We start from the raw sequence: 21869 nt of genomic DNA, 5'->3' as shown, positions 1-21869 counted from the left end.
GGGAAAGGAGGTTCCTAGGTAGTGGGGGGAAGTGGGGTAAGGGGATAAAATCTGCAATGTAAATATAATATCCAATAAAAAGAAAAAATAAAATAATAGTTTTTCAAAGAAATGTTTTTTTTCATAAAAATTTTCAGTGTCTACATATACAGCCTGATTAATGCCTTACATGTTATAGAAGGTTTTACCCTTTTCTGTTTCTATTCAATGTCCTACATCAATTCTTGTCATCTAGTTCCTTTGTTTCACTTAATCTGTACAAGATTTATTTTCACCTAATTCATTCTGAAACAAGAATTTTCTATTGTAAACATCCTGTTCCAGGACTTGAAATGTTTTCACTTCGCTGTGTTTAGTTTCAGTAAGTCAAGTACATGCAGATAGCCCTAGTTTATCATTCAACTAACATTCAGTAATGCAGTTATGTGACATTACTGCGTTTTTCCTAGCTCTCACAAGACATAATTCTACATTAATCTATGTAATAAATGAGAAATATTTTGTTAATACTGTTTACATGTCATAGATATGTTGGTATCCATGAGTTAATGATTATTATCACATTTGTTATGGTTTAAAAATCTTCACATGTGTGGGTGATATTCATTAGGGAAATTTCACAAATGACCCAACTGTAGGATTAGCATATTATGTAAAAATATTTACAGAAAATACTTTTCTTCATAATGGGTGATGTCTTGAAATGTTTTTCATGTAATTCTGAAAGAATTATGTGTATCAAATGACAGATTTCAGAGTAAGCCTGTATTGGAGACTTATCACATGATCTTGAGTTTACTGTTTTGATTCAAGTGAAACAGGACAATGAGTGAAAACCTTGGATTTTAAACATGCTGTGAAATTTAAAAGGTAAATTAATGGTGCTAGAAAAGAATGATCCTGAGTTTAAAAAAAACAGACAAAAAAAGACAAAAATGCTGTCTAATCATTTATATGAGACTTATCTGTTGAGTATTAATACAGCAGGCTACAACTCATATAGCCACTGATTTCAGGTATAAAGTAATGCCTTAGGAGAGTGAAGAATCACCCTAGAAAGCAGAAATTAAACAAGTAGTTATGGATGGATGGAATGTGAGACTGAAATAAGAGGTCAAATGAGGAATGGAGAGAAGAAGTGAATACAGAGGGAATATGAGAGTGAACAGCTAAACCTAGGGATCATTTGAGTGTTTGTATTTGAAAACAAGTACTGTTGAAATTACTTAAAATATTTAAATATGTGTTAGAAAATCTAACCGGAATCACCAAATAATGGGAACACGAAAACTCAAATAAACATCTGTAGCCAGTAAATGAGAGCTGTATTGTCAAATGAGTTGCATATAATTTTATTCACAAGGGCCCCAAGAGAACCCAAATAACCCAGGTTGTAGTCAAGGTTATTGGTTGTTCTACACAATAACTGAACACAGTACCTCATAAGTCACTGAGCATAGAGAAGACAAAATGGCCCCTACCTAGAGCCTTTAGACCACTGACTACTTTTTACAGTATTCAGAGGTACTTTGCATACTACTAGAAGAAAAAAAATACCACACAGATTTTAACTCTGCAATCTATGATGGTGATCTGCCTGCAGAATACACTGATACAGTAGTAGCTCAAAATCTGTGAAAATAACAACTCACTGTCCAATTCAAATAGACGCCTACTTCATCATATGAAACCCATGTTTGAAATGCTTTGGTAGTCAAACACCTGAGATTAGATAAGCAACATACTTAGGAAAAAAAACTAAATACTACTGTTCTACAAAAGAAACACAGTAATGTAATCTATTTGTAATGACATTTTTTTATACATATAGATCAATATTTTTCTCGGCTTTCATCAGAGAAATGTCCTCCTATGCTAAATAAAAATAATAATAAAAGCACACAACTGGACAATAATCAAAGAATGCCATACTTTGAAACATTACATTCTAAAGTGGTGATCTCTATAAAAATCCCTGGCTTAAGGGCTAAAAGAACATAGCAGGAAAGTATTCAGAAAGATTGTTAAAAAAACAAAACAAAACAAAACAAAATACAGTGATGGGGGAAAACATGGATGAAAAGAAGCCTTCTCTACACACCAGGATTTATGAGGTATAAAATCACAGAGAGATTGGCAGCATGCATAATTTTTGTATATGTATAAGTCAGATACAATTGTAGTGCAGAAATGGCAACTATACACAAGCCCCATCACAACCACAGAAGCTATTTCAAAATAATAACTGCTGGCAATAAAATTTTTATTTTTTCATTGGATTTCAACTGGGTAATCGAATAAAACTTAAGGTCCAGCCCCAGTAGCTGATGGCCAACACAAAAGTAGTTCACTGAGATTTTGGAAGGTTTTATAGTGACACAATGCTTTGTCTTGGCAATTCTTTTAACCTTACATGTCTTAGAGTATATGCAGGGCTGTTAGGTGGTGTGGGTCCTGTTGAGTTGTGTTGTGATTCCCATGGCTCCGGAGAGCAGTTGCATGGGAATTTGACTGAGTTCATTCAACGCGGCACAGGGCATGTGCTGGGCTGTGAGAACCTTCAGGGCTGCACCCAAGCACGGAGAGATCTCAGCCCGAAGTCCTGCAGGGGCAAGGCTCCTGAGTGAGGGCTAAGAGCAGCAGAAGAATTGAGACACGAGGCTTATGGACTGGACTGGCCTTCAGCCAAGAGAAACAAGAAGGAAAGAAGCCCCCACACCCCCCACCTGGCAGTGCCCGGTGAGTAGAGACTTCAGCAGGAGATTAAGCAGTGGCTTGGTAGTCTAAGTTCCCCTAAAAAGGTCTCCACAGCAGGCCCCAACGACAGGAGAAAGTCCATAGTTTTAAATGGTTTATTGTCATGGCAGAAAGTGAAGATGGATGCACCCCACCCACCTAGCCATCCCACCCCCTGCTTCTCAGGACAGACCTGAGATAAATAGGAAGGGAGGAGGTAGGACGGTCTGGGAAAGAATGCTTAATTGGCTAAGCCCTCTGGCCTTTAGGTATCTCATTAATATGAAAATCTCTTGAGGCTGAGTCCTATAGTCATGTACTCTACCTGTGCTAGGTGACACAAACCTCTTTTGGGGGGAGGGCTGTGGAGGGCTGAAGCTAAGTGAAATGAACTAAGGGAGCAGGAGCAAAGCCAAACACCTTCTGACCAATTGGGGTCCAGGGTTTGAGGCCTATGCTCAACCAGGCACCCAGCTGCCTCTCACAGTCCAGTGCCCCACAAATATATGTTACAATTCCTAATTTGTATTATTGGGTTGACTAAGGATGAAAATTTTGTGTGTGTGTGTGTGTCTTTCTCTCTCTTTCTCTGTCTCTGTCTCTGTCTCTGTCTCTGTCTCTGTCTCTGTCTCTCTCTCTCTCTCTCTCTCTCTCTCTCTCTCTCTCTGTGTGTGTGTGTGTGTCTGACTCTTGCAATATTTCTTTAGGTCTTTATTTATTTAGTTATTTAGTTTGTTTGTTTTATTGTATATTGGTTTGTTGTTCTTATTGTATTTTATTTTATCATTATAAATTACACTTTTTGTATTCTAATGAGAGAGAGAAAGAAACAGTATGGATTAGTGTTGTTGGGAAAGTGGGGAGGAATTGAAAGGAATTTAAAGATTAAAATGCACAAGAATATATTCTATGAATCACAACTACTTTGACATTACAACTTACACCTGTCAGAATGCCTAAGAAAAACAATACAAGTGGCAGCTCATGGTAGCAAGGATGTCTAGCAAGGAGAACACTCTTTCATTGTTGGTGGTGTAAGACCCCCCGCAAGGGGACCCTCACCCAAGTCCGGACCTGCGCGCCCCAAGGACACACGAGAGACCTTCTTGATGCAATTGCAGAGGAGGTTTAATGACGAGGGCCCTCGGGCTGGAACATATCTCACACAGGAGATAGAGGTTCCAGCCCTGGACCCAGGGAACTTGGGATATTTATCGGTAGGGGTTGGGGAGAGCGGGAAAATTTGGCGCGGTTACATATGATTGGATATTTCAAACATCAGCAACTTGTAGAACTGGCAGAACTTGTAGAAACTCGGACCTCCCAGAAAAGGGAGGGAGAGAGAAGTAAACACCAGATAGCCCATTACTCACTTGGGCTTGTTTGGACTTGTCTGGGCACGCCCTTGCATGCCTTTATTTTTTGTCACCCTGCCCCTGCAGGGGCTTAATATTTTTATTGTGACTATATTTAACAAATTGTTGGTGGTCTTTGCTGACCATGAATTTTTGTTATTGTTATAATGCTGCTTTCAAATTTTGTTCTCACATTCCCTACTCCTTTTGTTTGGAATAACTTTAATCTTAAAGTTAAAGATCAGTATCTTCTATCTTGTCTCTTATAATCTCATCTCTTTGTCTTAACATCATTAATTGAACAGTATCTATTTTAGTTTTAACAAAAGCTAGCAATCTATTTATGACACATGGGCCTAAAACCAAAAGTAAAAAATAATTATTATCAAGAGACCGGCCACAGCAGAGAGTAGGGTCATCAACCTCAAGGGCACTTATTGAACTAACTTTGTTGTGTCTCTCTATCTTTCTGTCTCTGGTCTAATCTTTCTCTAAGTCTCTGCATTGAGTCTTAGACTACCCCAGTGTGATCAGCATAAAAACAACAATCTTCTTTGAGGGCTGCATACAGTCCTCTATCTTTAAGAAACAACAAGTCTAATCTTTTTCTGTTCTGCAGAACAATATCTGAAAGGGAAGTACTGATTGTTCTAAGGCTCTCAAATCTATATCAATGGCAGCTCTTAGCTATTGGAAATAACAGGGTGTCTGTATTAGTGTAGTAGTACCTGTTCTCATTCCTGCGGCCACTCCAAGTCTCAGTATGATAGCTAGGGTCAAAGAAATGGGCTCTCTGCAGAAGTGTCTAGGGCGTATCTCAAACTCACATTCAAAAGTGCCTTCAGGGTGGTAATAAACCTAGGAGACTAGCTAGACAAGTACACAATAATCTTTGACCTCATCAAAGACAGAAGTAGATATATAAAGGGTTAATCTTGAACTGTAAACTCACCATTTATCAATCTTAGGCACTAAGTATCTGTTATCAGGACTCCTTGGGCTCTATTTTACTGACTAGGGGTCTCAAAACATTTCCTTTTTTTGAAATACACTTCCAAAGTTGTCCTCTGACTTTTATATATACATATAATCAGATAATAATAAAGAGAAATTGTAAAAGGAACAAATTTATATAACTCTAGATTCACATTTCAACTTCAATCTTGTAATCACAAGCTGTCATTTAACCTTGGGTGTACACACTAAGTCCCACCCTCCAAGGCAGCATTTTCCCTGTGCCTCTGGGGTGGTCTCAGGAGTCGAGGCCTGCTGCTCTTTAGCCTTGTAGAATAGCAGAAGACCTGGAGCTAAAGAGTAGGGGGTTGTTCAGGCATCTGGATCTTCTCCAGTTGGCATCAGTCACAGGTGGTGATGGTGAACTTCAAGGAGGTCAAATGATCAACAGCTCCGGGAACAGTCTCTTAGTAGCCTGAAAAATCATTTTTCACACAAAATGGACATTCTGGGTAAGGAACAAGGACAAAGGACAGTCTCCAGCCAGCGCCAGTTCCAGAGGGCAATTAGTTTTAGGGTTCTGCATATTTTCTCTACCTGTCCTGAACTTTGGAAACAGTATAAACAGTGGAGCTTCTAATTAGTCTCTAATATTTCTGACAATTCCTGACTTGTCTTAGAGACAAAAGCAAGTCTGTTATCTGATCTAATTATCTCAGACATTTGAAAACCTTGGGAAAACTTTTATTCTAGGCTGTTCTCTTCTAGGTATTTTCTTATTCACTCTAAGTCTCATAAGCCTTTACTTGCTGGCATATCTTACACTATCTTATTATTTCTCTAGCCCAAAACCTGAAGTCTATTATGTGCTTTAAATCTCTTAGCTGCTTGGTTGTATTCATATCTTAAGAGTCCATCTGTGCATTTAGCCTGGTAAATCCTTTGCTTTCTGGGGAGTATAGTTCTCCCTTCTTGTGTGCACTATTGTCTCTTTTCCTCTAGATAGTATCTGGCAGGATGGCTAGCAATCTGAGTTCTTTTTCTTACTCTGTGCTTTAAGTGAGGCCAGCTCTTAGGCCCACAACTGGAACAGGCTGCCATATCAAGACACTTGATCTGTACGGTTATTGCCTCAGGCCACTGAGTCTCCTCCCTTTTGGTGTCCTGGGCAACGAGTACTCACAGTTGCTGGCTTCATCAGGGTTTCCTCTCTTGGTATGTAGTCCTGTAGACATGGGCTGTGGCAAAAGCATACCTGTTGTCCATGCAGATGTTGGTCTTCTTGTCAGCCCCAAGTTCCAAGGTTGTTCTCTGCACCGATGATCTCAGGGGTAGGGAGTCAGTCCAGATGACATTTGTGTCCACCACAGTAATGCTGGCTTGCCTCTGACCAGCATGGAGAAAACTGCTCCCGTCTGTAAAGCACGTTACCTCAGCTCCCGGCTGGAGTCAGTAGGAGGAGCCTTTCCTCAACCCTTGAGTTCTTGTCAGTTAGTTGCAGCCTGTCTGGGCCCCAATCCTGGGGAGTAAGTCTCAACCCAACAGAGGGTAGGAACAGTCTAGGATGACCATAAATGAATGGGATACCCAGCCCATCTCTTAGTCCACCATTTTCGGGTAGTCCATAAATATATTTTGGCCCATTGGCCTGGAGGAGGACCCTGTCTATCTTAATCGCTGTCTTCACACAGAGCTAATATCTTCACCATCTGGGATGTTTTTCAAGGCCTGGGATTTCTTGGCCCTGGCTTCTATTTGTTAGGGCACTCTTGGACCCAAAGCTGGCTCCTTTACTTGCAATGTGCACACTGGTCTTTTTAAAAGGAGTTTCTTATCTCCCTTTGATTGGAGTCCCTCTTCTCTGCTTTCTGCAAATTCTTTTCCTCTCACCTTTCTTTTTCTTCCTCTCTCTAGACTTTCTATCTTTTCCACTCTTTTCCTCTAGACTTTCACAGCAACTTACAGTAAACCTTTTATCTTCTAATCTCTTCTCTATTCTTTTCTTTTAGACTTTCCCAGCAACTTCTCTCTACTCCTTAACCTTCTCTCACTTGCTATTACCACCAATAATTTTAACCCTATGATCCCATTTATCTTATCTTTTTTTTCTTTTACTCTTTTCCATTTTCCCTGATATAGTATAGTATACTTCCTAAATCTTTCAATGACTCATTTTGTAGTCTCTCTAGCCTCTGAAGCCTTGTCTACACTGACAGAATGTCTCTAGCTCTCTCAAGATCTGTCAATGGAATCTGGCATGGGCCTTTGGGTGTCCCTTACCTTCTGTAACCCACTGTTGACCACAGCCTGATCAATTGATGGGGTCCCCATGTCTGAGGGAACATTCTTTCGGTGTCCTCTCTTGTTCTTTACTCCTGAAGGCCAGAACCTACAAGGGTCTTGTGGAAGAAAGGCTCTTATCTTATTTATTACTTTGATCACCTGTAAAAGCAGTAAATAGTCTTTTAGGACTCTGTACAGACTAATGTATCTGTGAGGCTGCATGACTGCTGTTCACATCACACTAGAGACCACAACTTAATTCAGTCTGTAAACAGTACCTTGTCCACAGGTGTAATGTGAGCTCACCTCTGAAGCTCTAAGAAAGAAATCAAATCAGAACGAATAGCCTTATCTAAGCATTTCACAGTAAGGACTATTACGATGTTAAAGGTTCACACAGTATTAATAATTTTTTAAAAGGCAACTTGATTTACATTTGACACTTATTTGAATTTAACTTTTAACAAAATAGAAACTTTGGTAGAAGTGATATACAACAAGAACAACAAAGTAAACATTTTTATGTCTAACATAAGAGCACAAGTCTTCACCACTTCTTTAATTTTATCTTGTCAAAACTCTCATCTTTGAACCAAATCTTAATGAAAATCTCATATAAATAATGAAATTTTCTCAAACAGTAATGGCTAGAAAATCTATCAAAACTGAAGCGTATATATATATATATATATATATATATATATATATATATATATATATTTGACTCAGGACAGCCTGTAACTTTTAAGCTGTAATTTTAGAAAAAAAACCACTCCTTTACTTATTAAACTGGGAAAAATCATTGTCAACTTTCTTATTACAGAAGCTAAAAAACTGCTGCCCCCCCTTTTTTTTTCTGCTTTCTGTTGGTGCCCTTCTCCTAGCCACAGAGCAGGGCGAATTATCAGTTTTTCTTGTGTAAATAAAGACTGCCTCACAAGTAAGTTTTAAACTAAAATTAAGTAAGCAGTTTTAACCAGTTCTTTACTCTCTTTTTAAAAAATAATTATAACTTTCAGGTGAATAATCTTGCTGCGGCTGTTTTATCCAGCATGGCTCAAGGAAGATGTCTGTCTCCTCCGCCAGGTTTTTTACCACCTGGGCTCTACCTATTTTCATAGGCAGCAGATGGAAAGCTGCTAATTTGTTACAGCAGTGACCTTGGGGTCCCCTGCACAGCCACACACACTCAATTAGGTAGCTGTTGCACCCTACCTCCTCCGTAGCCTCCGCTAACGGCAGAGAAACAGAATTTTCTCTTGGCCACAAGCTGTGGGACAGGACCTGCCTGTCTCACTGCTCTGCAGCAGCACTCACCAGCTGCTCCATCTCTTTTTTCTGCTGGTGGTCATGTTATCTCTTTTTAACTTAGGATGTTTTACACAGTAATTTCAGTCCAGAAGAAAAGAAAAGAAATGACGATCGTCAGTCAGAGTCTAAGAACATATAAACCAAATAATACAGATAGCTCACCCCTGCCAAGGGCGGCACAGAAAACACAAATAGCTCACCCCTGCCACGGGTGGCATAAACAACACAGATATTGCACCCCTGCCACGGGTGGCACAGAAAACACAGACAAACACACCCGGCCACGTCGGCCAAACGCGACCTCAGACGGAGAAGCACACCACAGAAACTCAACGGTTGAATCCCTCAACCGCCGGGCCGAATCCCTCGACCGTCAGATGGTCAAATCCCTTGACCTAGATGGCTCTCCCAGCTCTTCTAGGGCGTCCCCCAGGGTTGCAGCCTGCGGCCTGATCCACGCGTCCGCTACCACTGGTCACTAAGTCCTGACGGCCTGTAGTGACGGCTGCCCGAAACCGAAACCATGGCACAGACACAGAAACCAAAACACAGAGACAAAGACAACAGCAGAAACCAAAACACAGAGACAAAGACAGCAGTGCTGCACTCAGACAAACTCCACTCAAACAGACCTACCTCCAAGGGGTTGTCGTGAGTCCTGGGGTTGCACATTTCCCGGCCCATGCACCAAAACCCCTGCCCCTACAGGGGCAGGGTGACAAAAAATAAAGGCATGCAAGGGCGTGCCCAGACAAGTCCAAACAAGCCCAAGTGAGTAATGGGCTATCTGGTGTTTACTTCTCTCTCCCTCCCTTTTCTGGGAGGTCCGAGTTTCTACAAGTTCTGCCAGTTCTGCAAGTTGCTGATGTTTGAAATATCCAATCATATATAACCGCGCCAAATTTTCCTGCTCTCCCCAACCCCTACCGATAAATATCCCAAGTTCCCTGGGTCCAGGGCTGGAACCTCTATCTCCTGTGTGAGATATGTTCCAGCCCGAGGGCCCTCGTCATTAAACCTCCTCTGCAATTGCATCAAGAAGGTCTCTCGTGTGTCCTTGGGGCGCGCAGGTCCGGACTTGGGTGAGGGTCCCCTTGCGGGGGGTCTTACAGTGGAAGAGCAAACACACAAAGGCACTATAGAAATCAATATGTCATTTCTTCAGAAAGATGGAAATCAGTCTACCTCAAGTTCCAGCTTTACTGCTCTTAGAAATATACCCAAAGTATGCATCATCCTAGCACCAGGACATTTGATTGATCATGTTCATTGCTGCTCTACTTCAAAAGCCAGAAAATGTAAACAACCTAGATATTCCTTAACAGAAGAATGAATACAGAAAATATGATACATTTCCATAATAGAGTATTCATATTCAGATGTTAAGAATGATATCATGAAATTTGCAGAAAATATGTGGAAACAGAAAAGATTATCCTGAGTAAAGTATGCCAATCCTAGAAAGATAATTATTGTATATATTTTTTATATCTTTATATTAGCGGTTAAATAGATTATAATAAAGATACATCACATAGTGTTTAAGAATAGAGGGAAGAAATATGTAGTACCATAGATCTCCATTGGAAGATAAAGTTTATGGGTGGACTGAGCCAAGGGGGATGAAAACATGTGGGAGGTGAGATAGAATTGAGGGAGGGAATGAGGACAATGACAGCTAGAAATAAAGGGCATTGGAGGAGCAACATGGAAACCTGATGCAATGGAAACATCCTATAATATAAGAAGGTGATCTAATTAAGTTTCCATATAGTGAGGGAAACAGAAACCGAATCTTTTGTCAACAAATGAAGTTATGAGTACTGGGACTGGGTTTCATAAATATGAGTTGTTGGTTTAAAACGGGAGTAGAATCTGCCCTTCCCCACCCCAAAAATACTGGCTATTGCCAAGACAATAAGTTGCTCTGCAAAAACTAACAGCAAAGTTTCCCTGCTCAAGATAACATAGAATAACTCATCAAATATGGAGTGGTGGGACAGTTCCAGCTTCAGTTGTTGGAGGACCCACAACATGAAGACTAGGCTGCACTTCAGCTCCATATGTGCAAGGGCCTAAGTTTATCCCATGCTCACTCTTTCAACCACAAAATTTTGATCTACATTTAATCCCACCCAGAAGTTATGCTAGGATATTGCTAGTATAAACTGTGAGGGAGTAACCAACCAATGTCTGATTTGACTCCATGGGATGAAACACATTCCTGACACTATTTGAGTAAACCAGGAACCAGAGACTAGACAGATCAAAGACTTTGGGTAAAACCAATACTACTCATATCAAAATATGTCTCCTAAACCTATTCTGCCATACTCATAAATCAATGCATTATTCAGCCATCATCAGACAGGTTTCATTTTTTTTTTATTTCTGCAGCAGAAAAGAGTAAATAAAAAGACACACATCCAGACATTAGGATGAGGTGTGTGTGTGTGTGTGTGTGTGTGTGTGTGTGTGTGTGTGAAAGAGAGAGAGAAACAGAGAGACAGGGAGACAGGGAGGGACAGAGGAAGAACATACAATAGACAGTTCTAAGTGAACTGTCTATCTATTCCTTCCTTTCAAAGTTTAAAACACTCCATAAAAATGAAGCAGAAGGAGTAGGGGAGCCAGATGGGAAAGAGGACATAAAAAGAACAGTGTTTCTACAAACAAATATGCAATGATTACATGTACACACAGACTACAGCAGAAATCACAGGGCCTACTCAGGTCTGCACTAGGTCCTCTGCATATAAAGTAAAGGTTTCAGTTTAGTGCTTTTATGGGACTCCTTATCAAGGTTCTGATTCTTGAGTGCTTTCTTGGAACTTTTATTTTTCTACTGTCTTTTCTTCCACAGCTTGAATATGATAGTTTTAAAAAATATTATAGTATTTATTTTATTATATATTGTTGTTCTCTTATAGAAACATGTTCAATTCTAATGAGAAACAGAAAAGGAGTAGATCTGAAAGAGAGAAAATTTGGGAAGGATTCTGGAAGAAATGGAGGAAGGAAAATAATATTCAGATTATAAAAAAAATCTGTGTTTAATAAAAGGGAGACAAACATTTTACATAAACACATAGCATGTAAAAAGTAAAACAACAGATACTTAGCAATGGTAGACATTAAATATATGTACTAGAAAAATGAAACTTAACTGTGTAGTCACCTACTATGTAAAACAACAAGAACAAGAACAACAATATCTCTGTACTGTTAATAACGATAGATGATGTGAGGAATCCACGTTTTAAGTGAATCCTACATATCACTGAGTATTGTTTGAAAATGTAAAGAAATGGTGCAAAAAGCACTGTGTCCACAGTGAAATGATACAGATCATTAATTTGTGTGAAAAGGTGAATATTCAGGGAAAAATAACTGCAATGGATCAGCAATGTAAGTCAAGGATGATGTCAATATCTAGAGTGTGTGATTTCAAAAGGAAATAAAACTAATAACAATGCTTGAATGTCAAATCAGAAAATGGGAAATAAGCTAATACTTATATTCAGTGTTTTCCCATTTTCTTAGGTACAGCAGATTCCTGAGGAAAAGCTGGAAACTTCTCTGAAAGACTGTATTTACCTGTCTCATTGGAAATCTCATTGTCTGCACAGGGAGTACAATCAAAGCAGCAGACAGCCTTGCCTTCCTGGGCAGCTTTCCTGAATCCAGGCTGACAGCTCTCGCTGCACACAGACTGAGGAGTCTAAGAGAAATAAAAATTACTAGCAAACAACTTGACTTTTCTGAAATTTTTGAGTAAGTAGAGAATTTCTGGGTATATGAACAGTTAATTTTCAACTGCTCATACTTACAATTAAAGCTAATAAGGTTTGATATTGCTAATTTTATCATCTTCTGGGCTACACAGTCCACATGTTTAAGTCTTGGTCCAATTCCTGAAGATGTTCATAACTATAGGTGATTAAAGTAGTGCTCAAGAAAGTCATGATATGCATTCAGATTTACTCATTTATATGCTTACTGGCTACTGGGGGAAACTTTTATATTGAAAATGATTCTTAATGTTGACTAACAAGTTTACAGGTATTGGACTCATCATGGAAGTACATCTTTTGCATCTTCATGAGTAGTTTTATACAGGCACCTACCTGAGATAAGAAGAACCACCACAATATGGGGGTCACTATTACACAGGCTGCTGTCATTCCCAGAATGATAGGGTGATAGGAGTGAGCAACCACATTCTTTGTTCTTTAATTTTGCTCTAATTCTGGTCTATGAACATGTTGACCTCACTTCCTATGGCTTTTAAAACATCCTTTACTCACAATATAATGAGTGCTCACAGAGTCAGTCAAAACATCCTGACCTCCCCTCAATTGCTTTTGTTGACTATTTGCATGAAGTAGTAAGTCAAGCATCACATAAATACACACACACACACACACACACACACACACACACACACACACTTGTCATACTATTATGCCTTTTCAAAGGTTGGGAACGTAAAATGCCACCTTACCTTAGTGTAATTTGTTTATCTAGGTGACAAAATGAATCTACCACTGTTCTGAGGCAGTAACTAAGAGACACTCTCTTTTTTAAAAATGTATGGGCATTGACAAACTTAAAAATACACATATCCATTAATCAGAGTCAAGAAATGAGGAAATAGTCTATGTTAGCTGTTTTTTTGTGAAGATCCTTATTGTTAGTTCAATGTATATTGATACTGAGTGAGAGTCCCATGATCATTACATCCTGAGAATTATCTTAGTTTTTATGAAAGGTCAGGGCAGTGAGAGAAGTCACAACTCACCTTTGTAAACCCTGTAGGCCATTGTATCATCTGATCACATAAAGAGAACTGTAGACCCTGGTGAGCACTTAGAGAGTAGGTTCCTACTTTCACCTTTAATCCAAGACCACTTGGAAAGTTCCAAAAATTAAGAATGTCATACTTTGTATCTAAATTTCTTCCCTCATTCATTAATGTGTGTCCTCTCACATGATTTTCCATTATTGTGTTCTTTAGGAAGGGGAGAAGCTAAAAGAAATGCAGAAATATATGCTGACAAACATGAGATAGTAAAAGATTTTTTAAACTACTACCAAGAATCTTATTTGAAACAGCCCTGTCCAACGGAAATGTTGAAAGTCATGAAGCCAAGACAACTATTTGTCACAGTTCCTGCAAAGCTAAGCCAAATGCTTGGATCACTGTCACTCTGTTTCTCTTTTAAATTGTGGTCTCTGCCTCTTGCATTTTTGGAAACATTCTGCATTATGATTCATTATATGTCTTTTTCTGAGATAAGTATGCGTAAGTCTTTAGGGAAGCCATAAACTTACAATTCTTTCTTTTTTTTTAAAAAAAAAAAAAAAGTACCTTTTGGCCCTATTTGGAACTCTTCTTATATTCAACATGATCACAATAAGCACAGATAAGCACAAAGCTAGAAATTTCTAAGTGAGGCCATGACTCCAGGGATCTTCTCAGGTATCTTCCCATAAGCAAACTCAAACAATATAATTGGAACAGGTTAAACTTAGAAATATTTGACAAACTCTAACTGGCTAGGAGAATAGGTAACTGACTATAGATTTTTTTTTTACAATAATCTTAAAGCTCTCTGAAAATGTTATGTAAGGATAGGGCATCATACATGAAAAGAAGGAATAGAACTCAGTGAGATAGAATGATGAAATACAACTTTACTATTTAATACTAGACATGATAAAATGATATAAATGAAAATATTATGAGCCGAGCAGTGGTGGCACAAGCCTTTAATCCCAGCACTTCGGAGGCAGAGGCAGGCTGATTTCTGAGTTTGAGGCCAGCCTGGTCTACAAAGTGAGACCAAGACAATCAAGGCTACACAGAGAAACCCTGTCTCGAAAAATAAAATATTACATATTAGTATTTGCAATTCAGGAAACAACCAGTTCTAATATATTCTATTTATCTGGAGTGTTTTAAAACTGGAAATACTTCCAGCTTAACAGCATGCTGTCATATAATAACTATGTTTGCTTTAGTGGAGACATTTCTTAAATTCTTTGAATTGGAGTTGTGGAGTAGATAATAAAATCTGTTCTATTTTTTCTTTTTAATTTTGATTGAATGTCTTCTTTTAAATTTTTATTGGATATTTTGATTTATATTTCAGATGTAATCCCCTTTCCCCATTCCCCCTCTTTACCCAGGAACCCCCATCTGATCACCCCTCCTCCTGACTCTATCAGGATATGCCCCCACCCACACTGCCACACCTACCTCCTCACCCACAATTTCCCACACACTGGGGAGTCCAGCCTTCACTGTACCAAGAGTCTCCTCATCAACTTATGCCTGAAAGTGTCATCCTCCCCTACATACACAGCTGGGGCCATGGATCACTCCCTATGGGCTCCCAGGCTGGTGGTTTAGACCCTGGGATCTCTGGTTGGTTGCTATTGTTGCTCTCCTCATGGGGTCACAAACCCTTTCAGCTCCTTCTGTCTTCTCTCTTACTCCTCCATTGAGAACCCCAAGATCAGTTCAATGGTTAGCTGTGAGCATCTGCCTCTGTATATTTCAGGCTCTGACAGATCTCTAAGAAGACAGCTATATCAGGTTCTTGTCAGCATGCACTTCCTGGCATCCACATCAGCATCTACCTTTGGTGACTACACAAGGAATGGATACCAATGTGGAGCAGTCTCTGGATTGCCCCTCCTTCAGTTTCTGTCCCATGCTTTGTCTCCAAATTTGTTCCCAGGAGTATTTTGTTATGCAATCTAAGAAGGGCCAAAGTGCCCACACTTTGGTTTTCCTTGTTCATGAGCTTAGTGTGGTCTGTGAGTTGTATCTGGGATACTCTGAGCATTTGGGATAATATCCAATTATCAGTGAGTGCATACCAAGAGTGTTCTTTTGTGATTGGATTACCACAATTAGAATGATATTTTCTAGTTCCATTCATTTACCTAAGAATTTCTTAAATTCACTGTTTTTTCATAGGTGAGTAATATTCCATTGTGTGGGAAAAGAACAGCATTTTCAACAAATGGAGCTGGTTCAACTAGAGGGAAACATGTAGACAATGTAAATCAATCCATTCTTATCTCCTTGTACAAAGCTCAAATCCAAATGGATAAAGGACCTTCACATAAAACCAGATACACAGAAACTAAGAGAAGAGAAGGTGGGAAAGACCCTTGAATACCTAGACACAGGAGAAAAGTTCCTGAACACAACACCAATGACTTATGCTCTAAGATCAAGAATTGACAGATGGGACCTCATCAAATTGCAAAGTGTCTGTAAGGCAAAGGGCTCTGTAAATAAAAAAAAATGGCAACCAACAGTTTGGGAAAAGATCTTTACTAATCCTACATCCAATAGAGGGCTAATATCCAATATATACAAATAACTCAAGAAATTAGACTCCAGACAACAAAATAACCCTATTAAAAATGGGGTACAGAGCTAAACAAAGAATTCTCAACTGAGGAAATTCTAATCGCCCAAGAGCACCTAAAGGAAATGTTCAATATTCCTAGTCATCAGGGAAATGTAACTCAAAACAACCCTGAGATTCCACCTCAAACTAGTCAGAATGGCCAAGGTCAAAACCTCAGGTGACAGCAGATGCTGGCGAGGATGTAGAGAAAGAGGAACAGTCCAACATTGTTGGTGGGATTGTAAACTGGTACAACCACTCTGGAAATATGTCGGTGTTTCTTCAGAAATTTGACATGGCATTACCTGAGGACCCAGCTCTAACACTCCTGGAAATATACCCAGAAGTAGCTTCAACCTATAACAAGAACACATACCCAATATGTTTATAGCAGCCTTATTTATAATAGCCAGAAGCTGGAAAAAAAACAGATGCCCTTAAACAGAGAAATGGATACAAAAAATGTGTTAAATTTACACAATTGATTCAACTTCTAATTCAAGAGATGTAATAAAAAATTTAAAATGCCTGTAGAAAATAATAATATTTTCTGTATTTCTTAGATAAACATTAGGCTATCTTTCTTCTATGGGACCTGTATAAATAAAGAACCAACCTGACTTCTTGTTATACAGAGCTTTTTTTATTTCCCTGACAACCATGCCAGGGTCTTCTCTTTAATGACATATTTTCCGCTCCTGAGGAACACTAACAACCCTCACTGTTCGTCCCTGGCCCTCAATTCTTTTAAGCCCATGTGATAGGAAGCATCCATAAAGAAGCCATCAAATATGCTGAGTAAATGAAAGACACTTGGATTGAAATGCTTTAAATTTCAAAAGTCTCATTCTGGACAAGATATTTTTTGAACTAAACACAGCTAAAATACCAAGACACAAATTTACATGAATTGAGCTAATTCATATTGCTTTGATAAGCTAAACCCACATATTCACTTTGGGAATATATTTAGAGTTTCTGTCCTTAAAATGGGGGCCTCAAAATCTGAAGTACACTTTAAAGTGATCCTTCATTTATAACCTTGGGGTAGTTCTCAGGAGAATTTTATCACCTAAAGATGTACTGCTCCATCCTCTGCTCTGAGAAATGTATATGGGAAATCTCAAGTTTTTACATTGAAGATATTATGAAAAAAACTATGAGGCAATGTGTTACATTAATTCACTATTAATTTCATTTATTTTTCTTGTTTCTGGCACTCCATAAAGAACACTTACTCGGGATTTAACATTGACCTCCAGAGAGAGAAACACTATTCTCTCCTTTGCTTATTGACAGCATCCTCTAAAACATATGATGCTCAATTTGAATCCCTTAAGAAATAATAAAAATACCACATTGCTGACATAATAAAACACAGCAAGGGATATTACCTGCCATGGGGAGAATACCATTTCTTCTCCATTGGCATATGGTTGTATCTGTATTTGTTGAAGATGCATCTCATGGAGACTATAGACCACAGCATACACAGCATTGTATATATTGTAGCCTTCTTCACCCATGGATGGGTCAAAAAGGTGTCTGGGAAGTAAATCCAAAGAAGCATTGGGTTGGCAGTTCTCCAAAAGTTGACAATCAAACTTTGAAAATGAGCACTTGAAAAACAAACGCCAAAACTTAGGAAGATAATTGTCCTCAGGGTATTTGTAGGGATTAACTGTTTGAACAAAATTCATGAACTCAACCACCTCTTCATGGTGGTGTGAAAAAACAAGACTCCCATGGAATGACTCAACCATAAAATAATCAGAGTGGCTCTCAACATCCCATGAAGAATTCAAGACCCAGACTTTCCATGTCACTAACACTTGTGCAATATGTTGCATTAAACCCTGTACAGAAATAATGTCTCCATAAATAACTATGACATTTGCTGATGATTCCTCAGTCTTCTCTATATTTTTCCATAATGCATTGGAAAATGCATTCCATGTGCCAGAGATCATTTTCAAAAAGGCTATGCAGATGCCATTGTTCTCCATATTTTCTCTCAAGTCTGATAGAATCTGAGTCCCTCTGTGGTCATCTGGGAGGATCACACCAACCCAGGACCAACTGAAATGAAGCATCAAAAAGACTATGGCTAAAGTCAAAGATGTGTCCTTGGGAGCTATCTGATAGAGAGAATTAAACTGACCTCGGTCATCCAAGATAGAGTCAAAAGGTCCAAAAGTGACCTGAAGAGATAGCAAAATACAGTGGCATTAGACACAATCCCAGATTGAAATCAACAGATGTAAACAGTCAAGATGAAGATGGACTTGTCCTGTAAACCCATTACATTTTTTCTACAAAAATTGCTAAGCTATTGGTCTTTAGATCCAATAACATAGCTGATCTTTCTTCTCTTTTCATTCTATTTTAAGTAATTGAAATATCGATCTAATATAAAGTATCATCTTACATTTCTTTGATAGGTGACTAACTCCAGTGCCCCTATTTTATATTTATAGACATCTATAATATCAACAAAGGATACATGTCTCCTAGTTCTCACATCTCATTCCTCACCTGAGGTATTTTATAGAGTTGTAGTAGTGTTCCAATGTGGGCAGATGCTGACCATGATGGTCCTGTGATTACAGCAGGTGACTTTCTGTTGTGTCCACAGTCACAATTAGGAAGGGGATTGGTCATCCCTGTGCGCCAAAGAAATGCTCTATAAAGAATATTTTTTTCAGTATATGGAACATTATAGATATCATATCCAAGAGTTGTATTGGGTAGAAGATGAGGGTTTCTGTTGATCTCCTCAATGGCAAACATAAGAGCCAGAACAAACTGGTAGTTCTTAAACTTATACCTGCACAGATTTCACAAAGTTACACATAAGGAAGCCATATACCATACAAGTTTTCTATTTATTGCAGTGGATTCATGATGTAAATGGCAAAGTTTCTGTAAATTCACTATTATATCTTCTTGTGAATGACTGGAATTAGAATAGGCATTTTAAGCAGGTGAAAGCAGTAATCTCCTACATTCATCAATTATGGTTTCTATGACTCTAATTCATCATTTTGTTGTTTTATTTATCTTTAATGTGTATAAAAGATAAAAAACTTTTCATGAACTGGGTTTTGAAAAAATCAGAATTCTTATTGTTTGGATCTTGGCTTTTAAGTCTCTACAATTATGAAAGGACAATATATTTTGATCCAATCGCCCACATTTCTGTGACAATATCTACCTTGAAATTAGCACAAAATTAATTCAAATAATATATTGCCACAAGTGTCATTTATGTTTTTTTATTAGGGCAGTTTGAAACACACTATGTAGAACTGGCTGATGTGGAATTAATGAGAATCTTTCTGGCTCTACCTCTCTATTGATGGGATTAATTTATGTGAAACCACTCCCAAATTTATTTCACCTTTGTGTGTATTTATGAGTTATGTGTATCACTTCTGTAGATGTGAGGTTTTGTGCAGGTATAGTTTCATCAGTTTGATGATCTATGTGTGCAAGGCAGAGGACATTCTAGGTCAGTACAGGCTGTTCACATGGTTTCATCTTGGGTCTTTTAATCATTTTTTTAAATTATTGCCTCACTGACCAACTTACTTAATTGATTGAGACAGAGTCTGACCATGTTGCCCGTCGGGCCTTGGCCATTTAACCTGAACCATCAATCACGTAAGATGCAGGTAGAGGGCATGATTAACAGGTCTCCACCTTCAGAGATTAAATATTAATGAGTTATCTAAAGGCCGGGGGCATAGCTAATTAAGTTATTCCCTCCCTCTTCCCCCTCCCTATAAAAAGCCAGGGGAGCCTGGCTTTTGGGGGAGTGTGCACCATCTACACCCACTCACCATGCCATGAACTATAAAAGCTTTGGAAAACCAGACTCCACGTGTTGCCTGGGCCTGCCACTGCCAGGTGCCCAGCCTTTGGAACCCTGGAACCTTAAACTACAGCCGCCAGCTCACGGAGGCTGTGTGAATGTGGGACCTTCCTCTGCTGGTGGTGTGGAAAGCCCGCCGGGACCCCACTGCTGGACCGCCATGGGACCCCACCACTGGACTCCCTCCCCCACGAGGTTTTTTTTTTCCTCAGCTGGTGCCACCAATGTGGGGCACGAACACCCATGAGTCTACAAGAACCATCTTGGCTGAGTCTGCTAAGCAAGTATACTTCCTGCAAGGTGTGGTACCAGGGCTCTCCCACCCCACGCATTCCCCGCCTCCATCTTGCTAGCGTCCTGAGACCCCAGATGGTGGCCAATCTCAGTGCATGGACCTGTTGCCATGAGCCCCTATAGTCTCAGTCCTGCCGCGCACCCAACTCCCATGGCTGGGGCCCAGAACGGAGATTCTCACCAGAGAGTCCTGCACCCACTCCTGCTAAAATCAAGCTGAGTTCACTCCCTGCCCAAGTGTGAGCCTCACTGAGTCCACTGGGTGTGGTGTGAGCATGCCTTTGGGGGAGCGTGCACCATCTACACCCACTCACCATGCCATGAACAATAAAAGCTTTGGAAAACCAGACTCTATGTGTTGCCTGGGTCTGCCACCGCCAGGTTCACAGCCTTTGGAACCCTAGAACCTTAAACTACAGCCACCAGCTGGCAACGGCTGTGTGAATGTGGGACCTTCCTCCACCGGCAGTGTGGAAAGCCCGCCGGGACCCCGCTGCTGGACCCCTTTGGGACCCTGCTGCAGGACTCCCTCCCCTGCAAGGTTTTTTTTTTTCCACAGTTGCCTTGGCTGGCCTGGAACATATTCTATAAACAAATTTGACCTCAAAATCATGAAGAATTTCTGCCTCTCCTTCCCCGGTGCTGCAGAGAAGAAAAAGTACCATGCCAAATGACTTCACAGTTCCTTTATTGTTTTCAGCACATAAGCCTGGCACTCCAGCTAGCAAACTTGCAGGGAGTCACCTCTCCCTGTTGTATCCTCCATATGATCATTAGAATATAAGAGTATATTTATGATCTTTGGGAGGTCTGAATTCAGGTCCTCAAATGTGCACTTAAAGTAGTTTACCTTGTTAGGCAACTGTTGATTTGTCTAATAATAATGTGATAAGAGAAAAAAAAATACCTTTAATGATGCCAAAGACCCACACAGAAAGAAAGAATATTTAATTTTAGTGTAAAAGTATGCTGTTCTGAATGAAGTGTACTTTAAGATTATATTTAGTAAGTTGTTCTTCAGTTGGATAAAAAATATTTCATAAGACATTGTCACAATTTCAAAAGAAAAGCAGCATTATGATACATATTCATCATATACATATACATCATATAAACATACACACACAAACACACACATATATACATATACAGACATATATGTATATATATATATATATATATATATATATATATATATATATATATGGCAGGAGAATGTTTCTCCACTAAATGTACTTGAATAAAAAAGGAACACAGCATCTTAAGATGTAGAAGTTTTCTGCAGAATTCTGGCATTTTAGATACATATTATTTTAATTTTTGTTTTTGTCTTTTTCTTTTGTGCTTCAGTGAATGTTTGCATCTATGATATTTTGTACTTCTGTATGGCTTTTCTAAAATTTCTTTTTTTCCATTCATATAGCTTCTAGTAAGCCACATATCTGACATGAATGATGCGTGATGGCACAAACAATATTGTCTTTGTTCCTTCCTCCTCTATACTCCTTTTCTGAGAAACTGCTGAAATTTATAGATTGCATGACCCGAGGTGTGTCTCTTTTAAACCAAGTGGATTTTTCTAGAACATCAAACAAAATAAAACAAAAGGCTTCATGTATATCATAATTTAAA

General features: G+C 39.1%; 1 protein-coding gene across 1 annotated transcript in view; it reads right to left on the bottom strand.

Moving 5' to 3' along the window:
• The window catches only part of LOC117716494 (vomeronasal type-2 receptor 116-like), a 51808-nt gene that overhangs the window by 21570 nt on the left and 8369 nt on the right, over nucleotides 1-21869 (bottom strand). Inside the window, exons 2-5 of the mRNA XM_034513540.1 lie at nucleotides 18605-18896; nucleotides 17464-18270; nucleotides 13441-13668; nucleotides 12237-12360 (exon numbers count right to left, since the gene is read on the bottom strand). Coding sequence (XP_034369431.1) covers nucleotides 12237-12360; nucleotides 13441-13668; nucleotides 17464-18270; nucleotides 18605-18896 — 1451 coding nt within the window. The remainder of the gene's footprint in view (nucleotides 1-12236; nucleotides 12361-13440; nucleotides 13669-17463; nucleotides 18271-18604; nucleotides 18897-21869) is intronic.

Source organism: Arvicanthis niloticus, chromosome 1 (genome assembly GCF_011762505.2).
Source record: "Arvicanthis niloticus isolate mArvNil1 chromosome 1, mArvNil1.pat.X, whole genome shotgun sequence".
NCBI classification, from domain to species: Eukaryota; Metazoa; Chordata; class Mammalia; order Rodentia; family Muridae; genus Arvicanthis; species Arvicanthis niloticus.
Note: the sequence above shows the minus strand (reverse complement) of the source record. Positions and strands in the feature narration are given on the sequence as shown.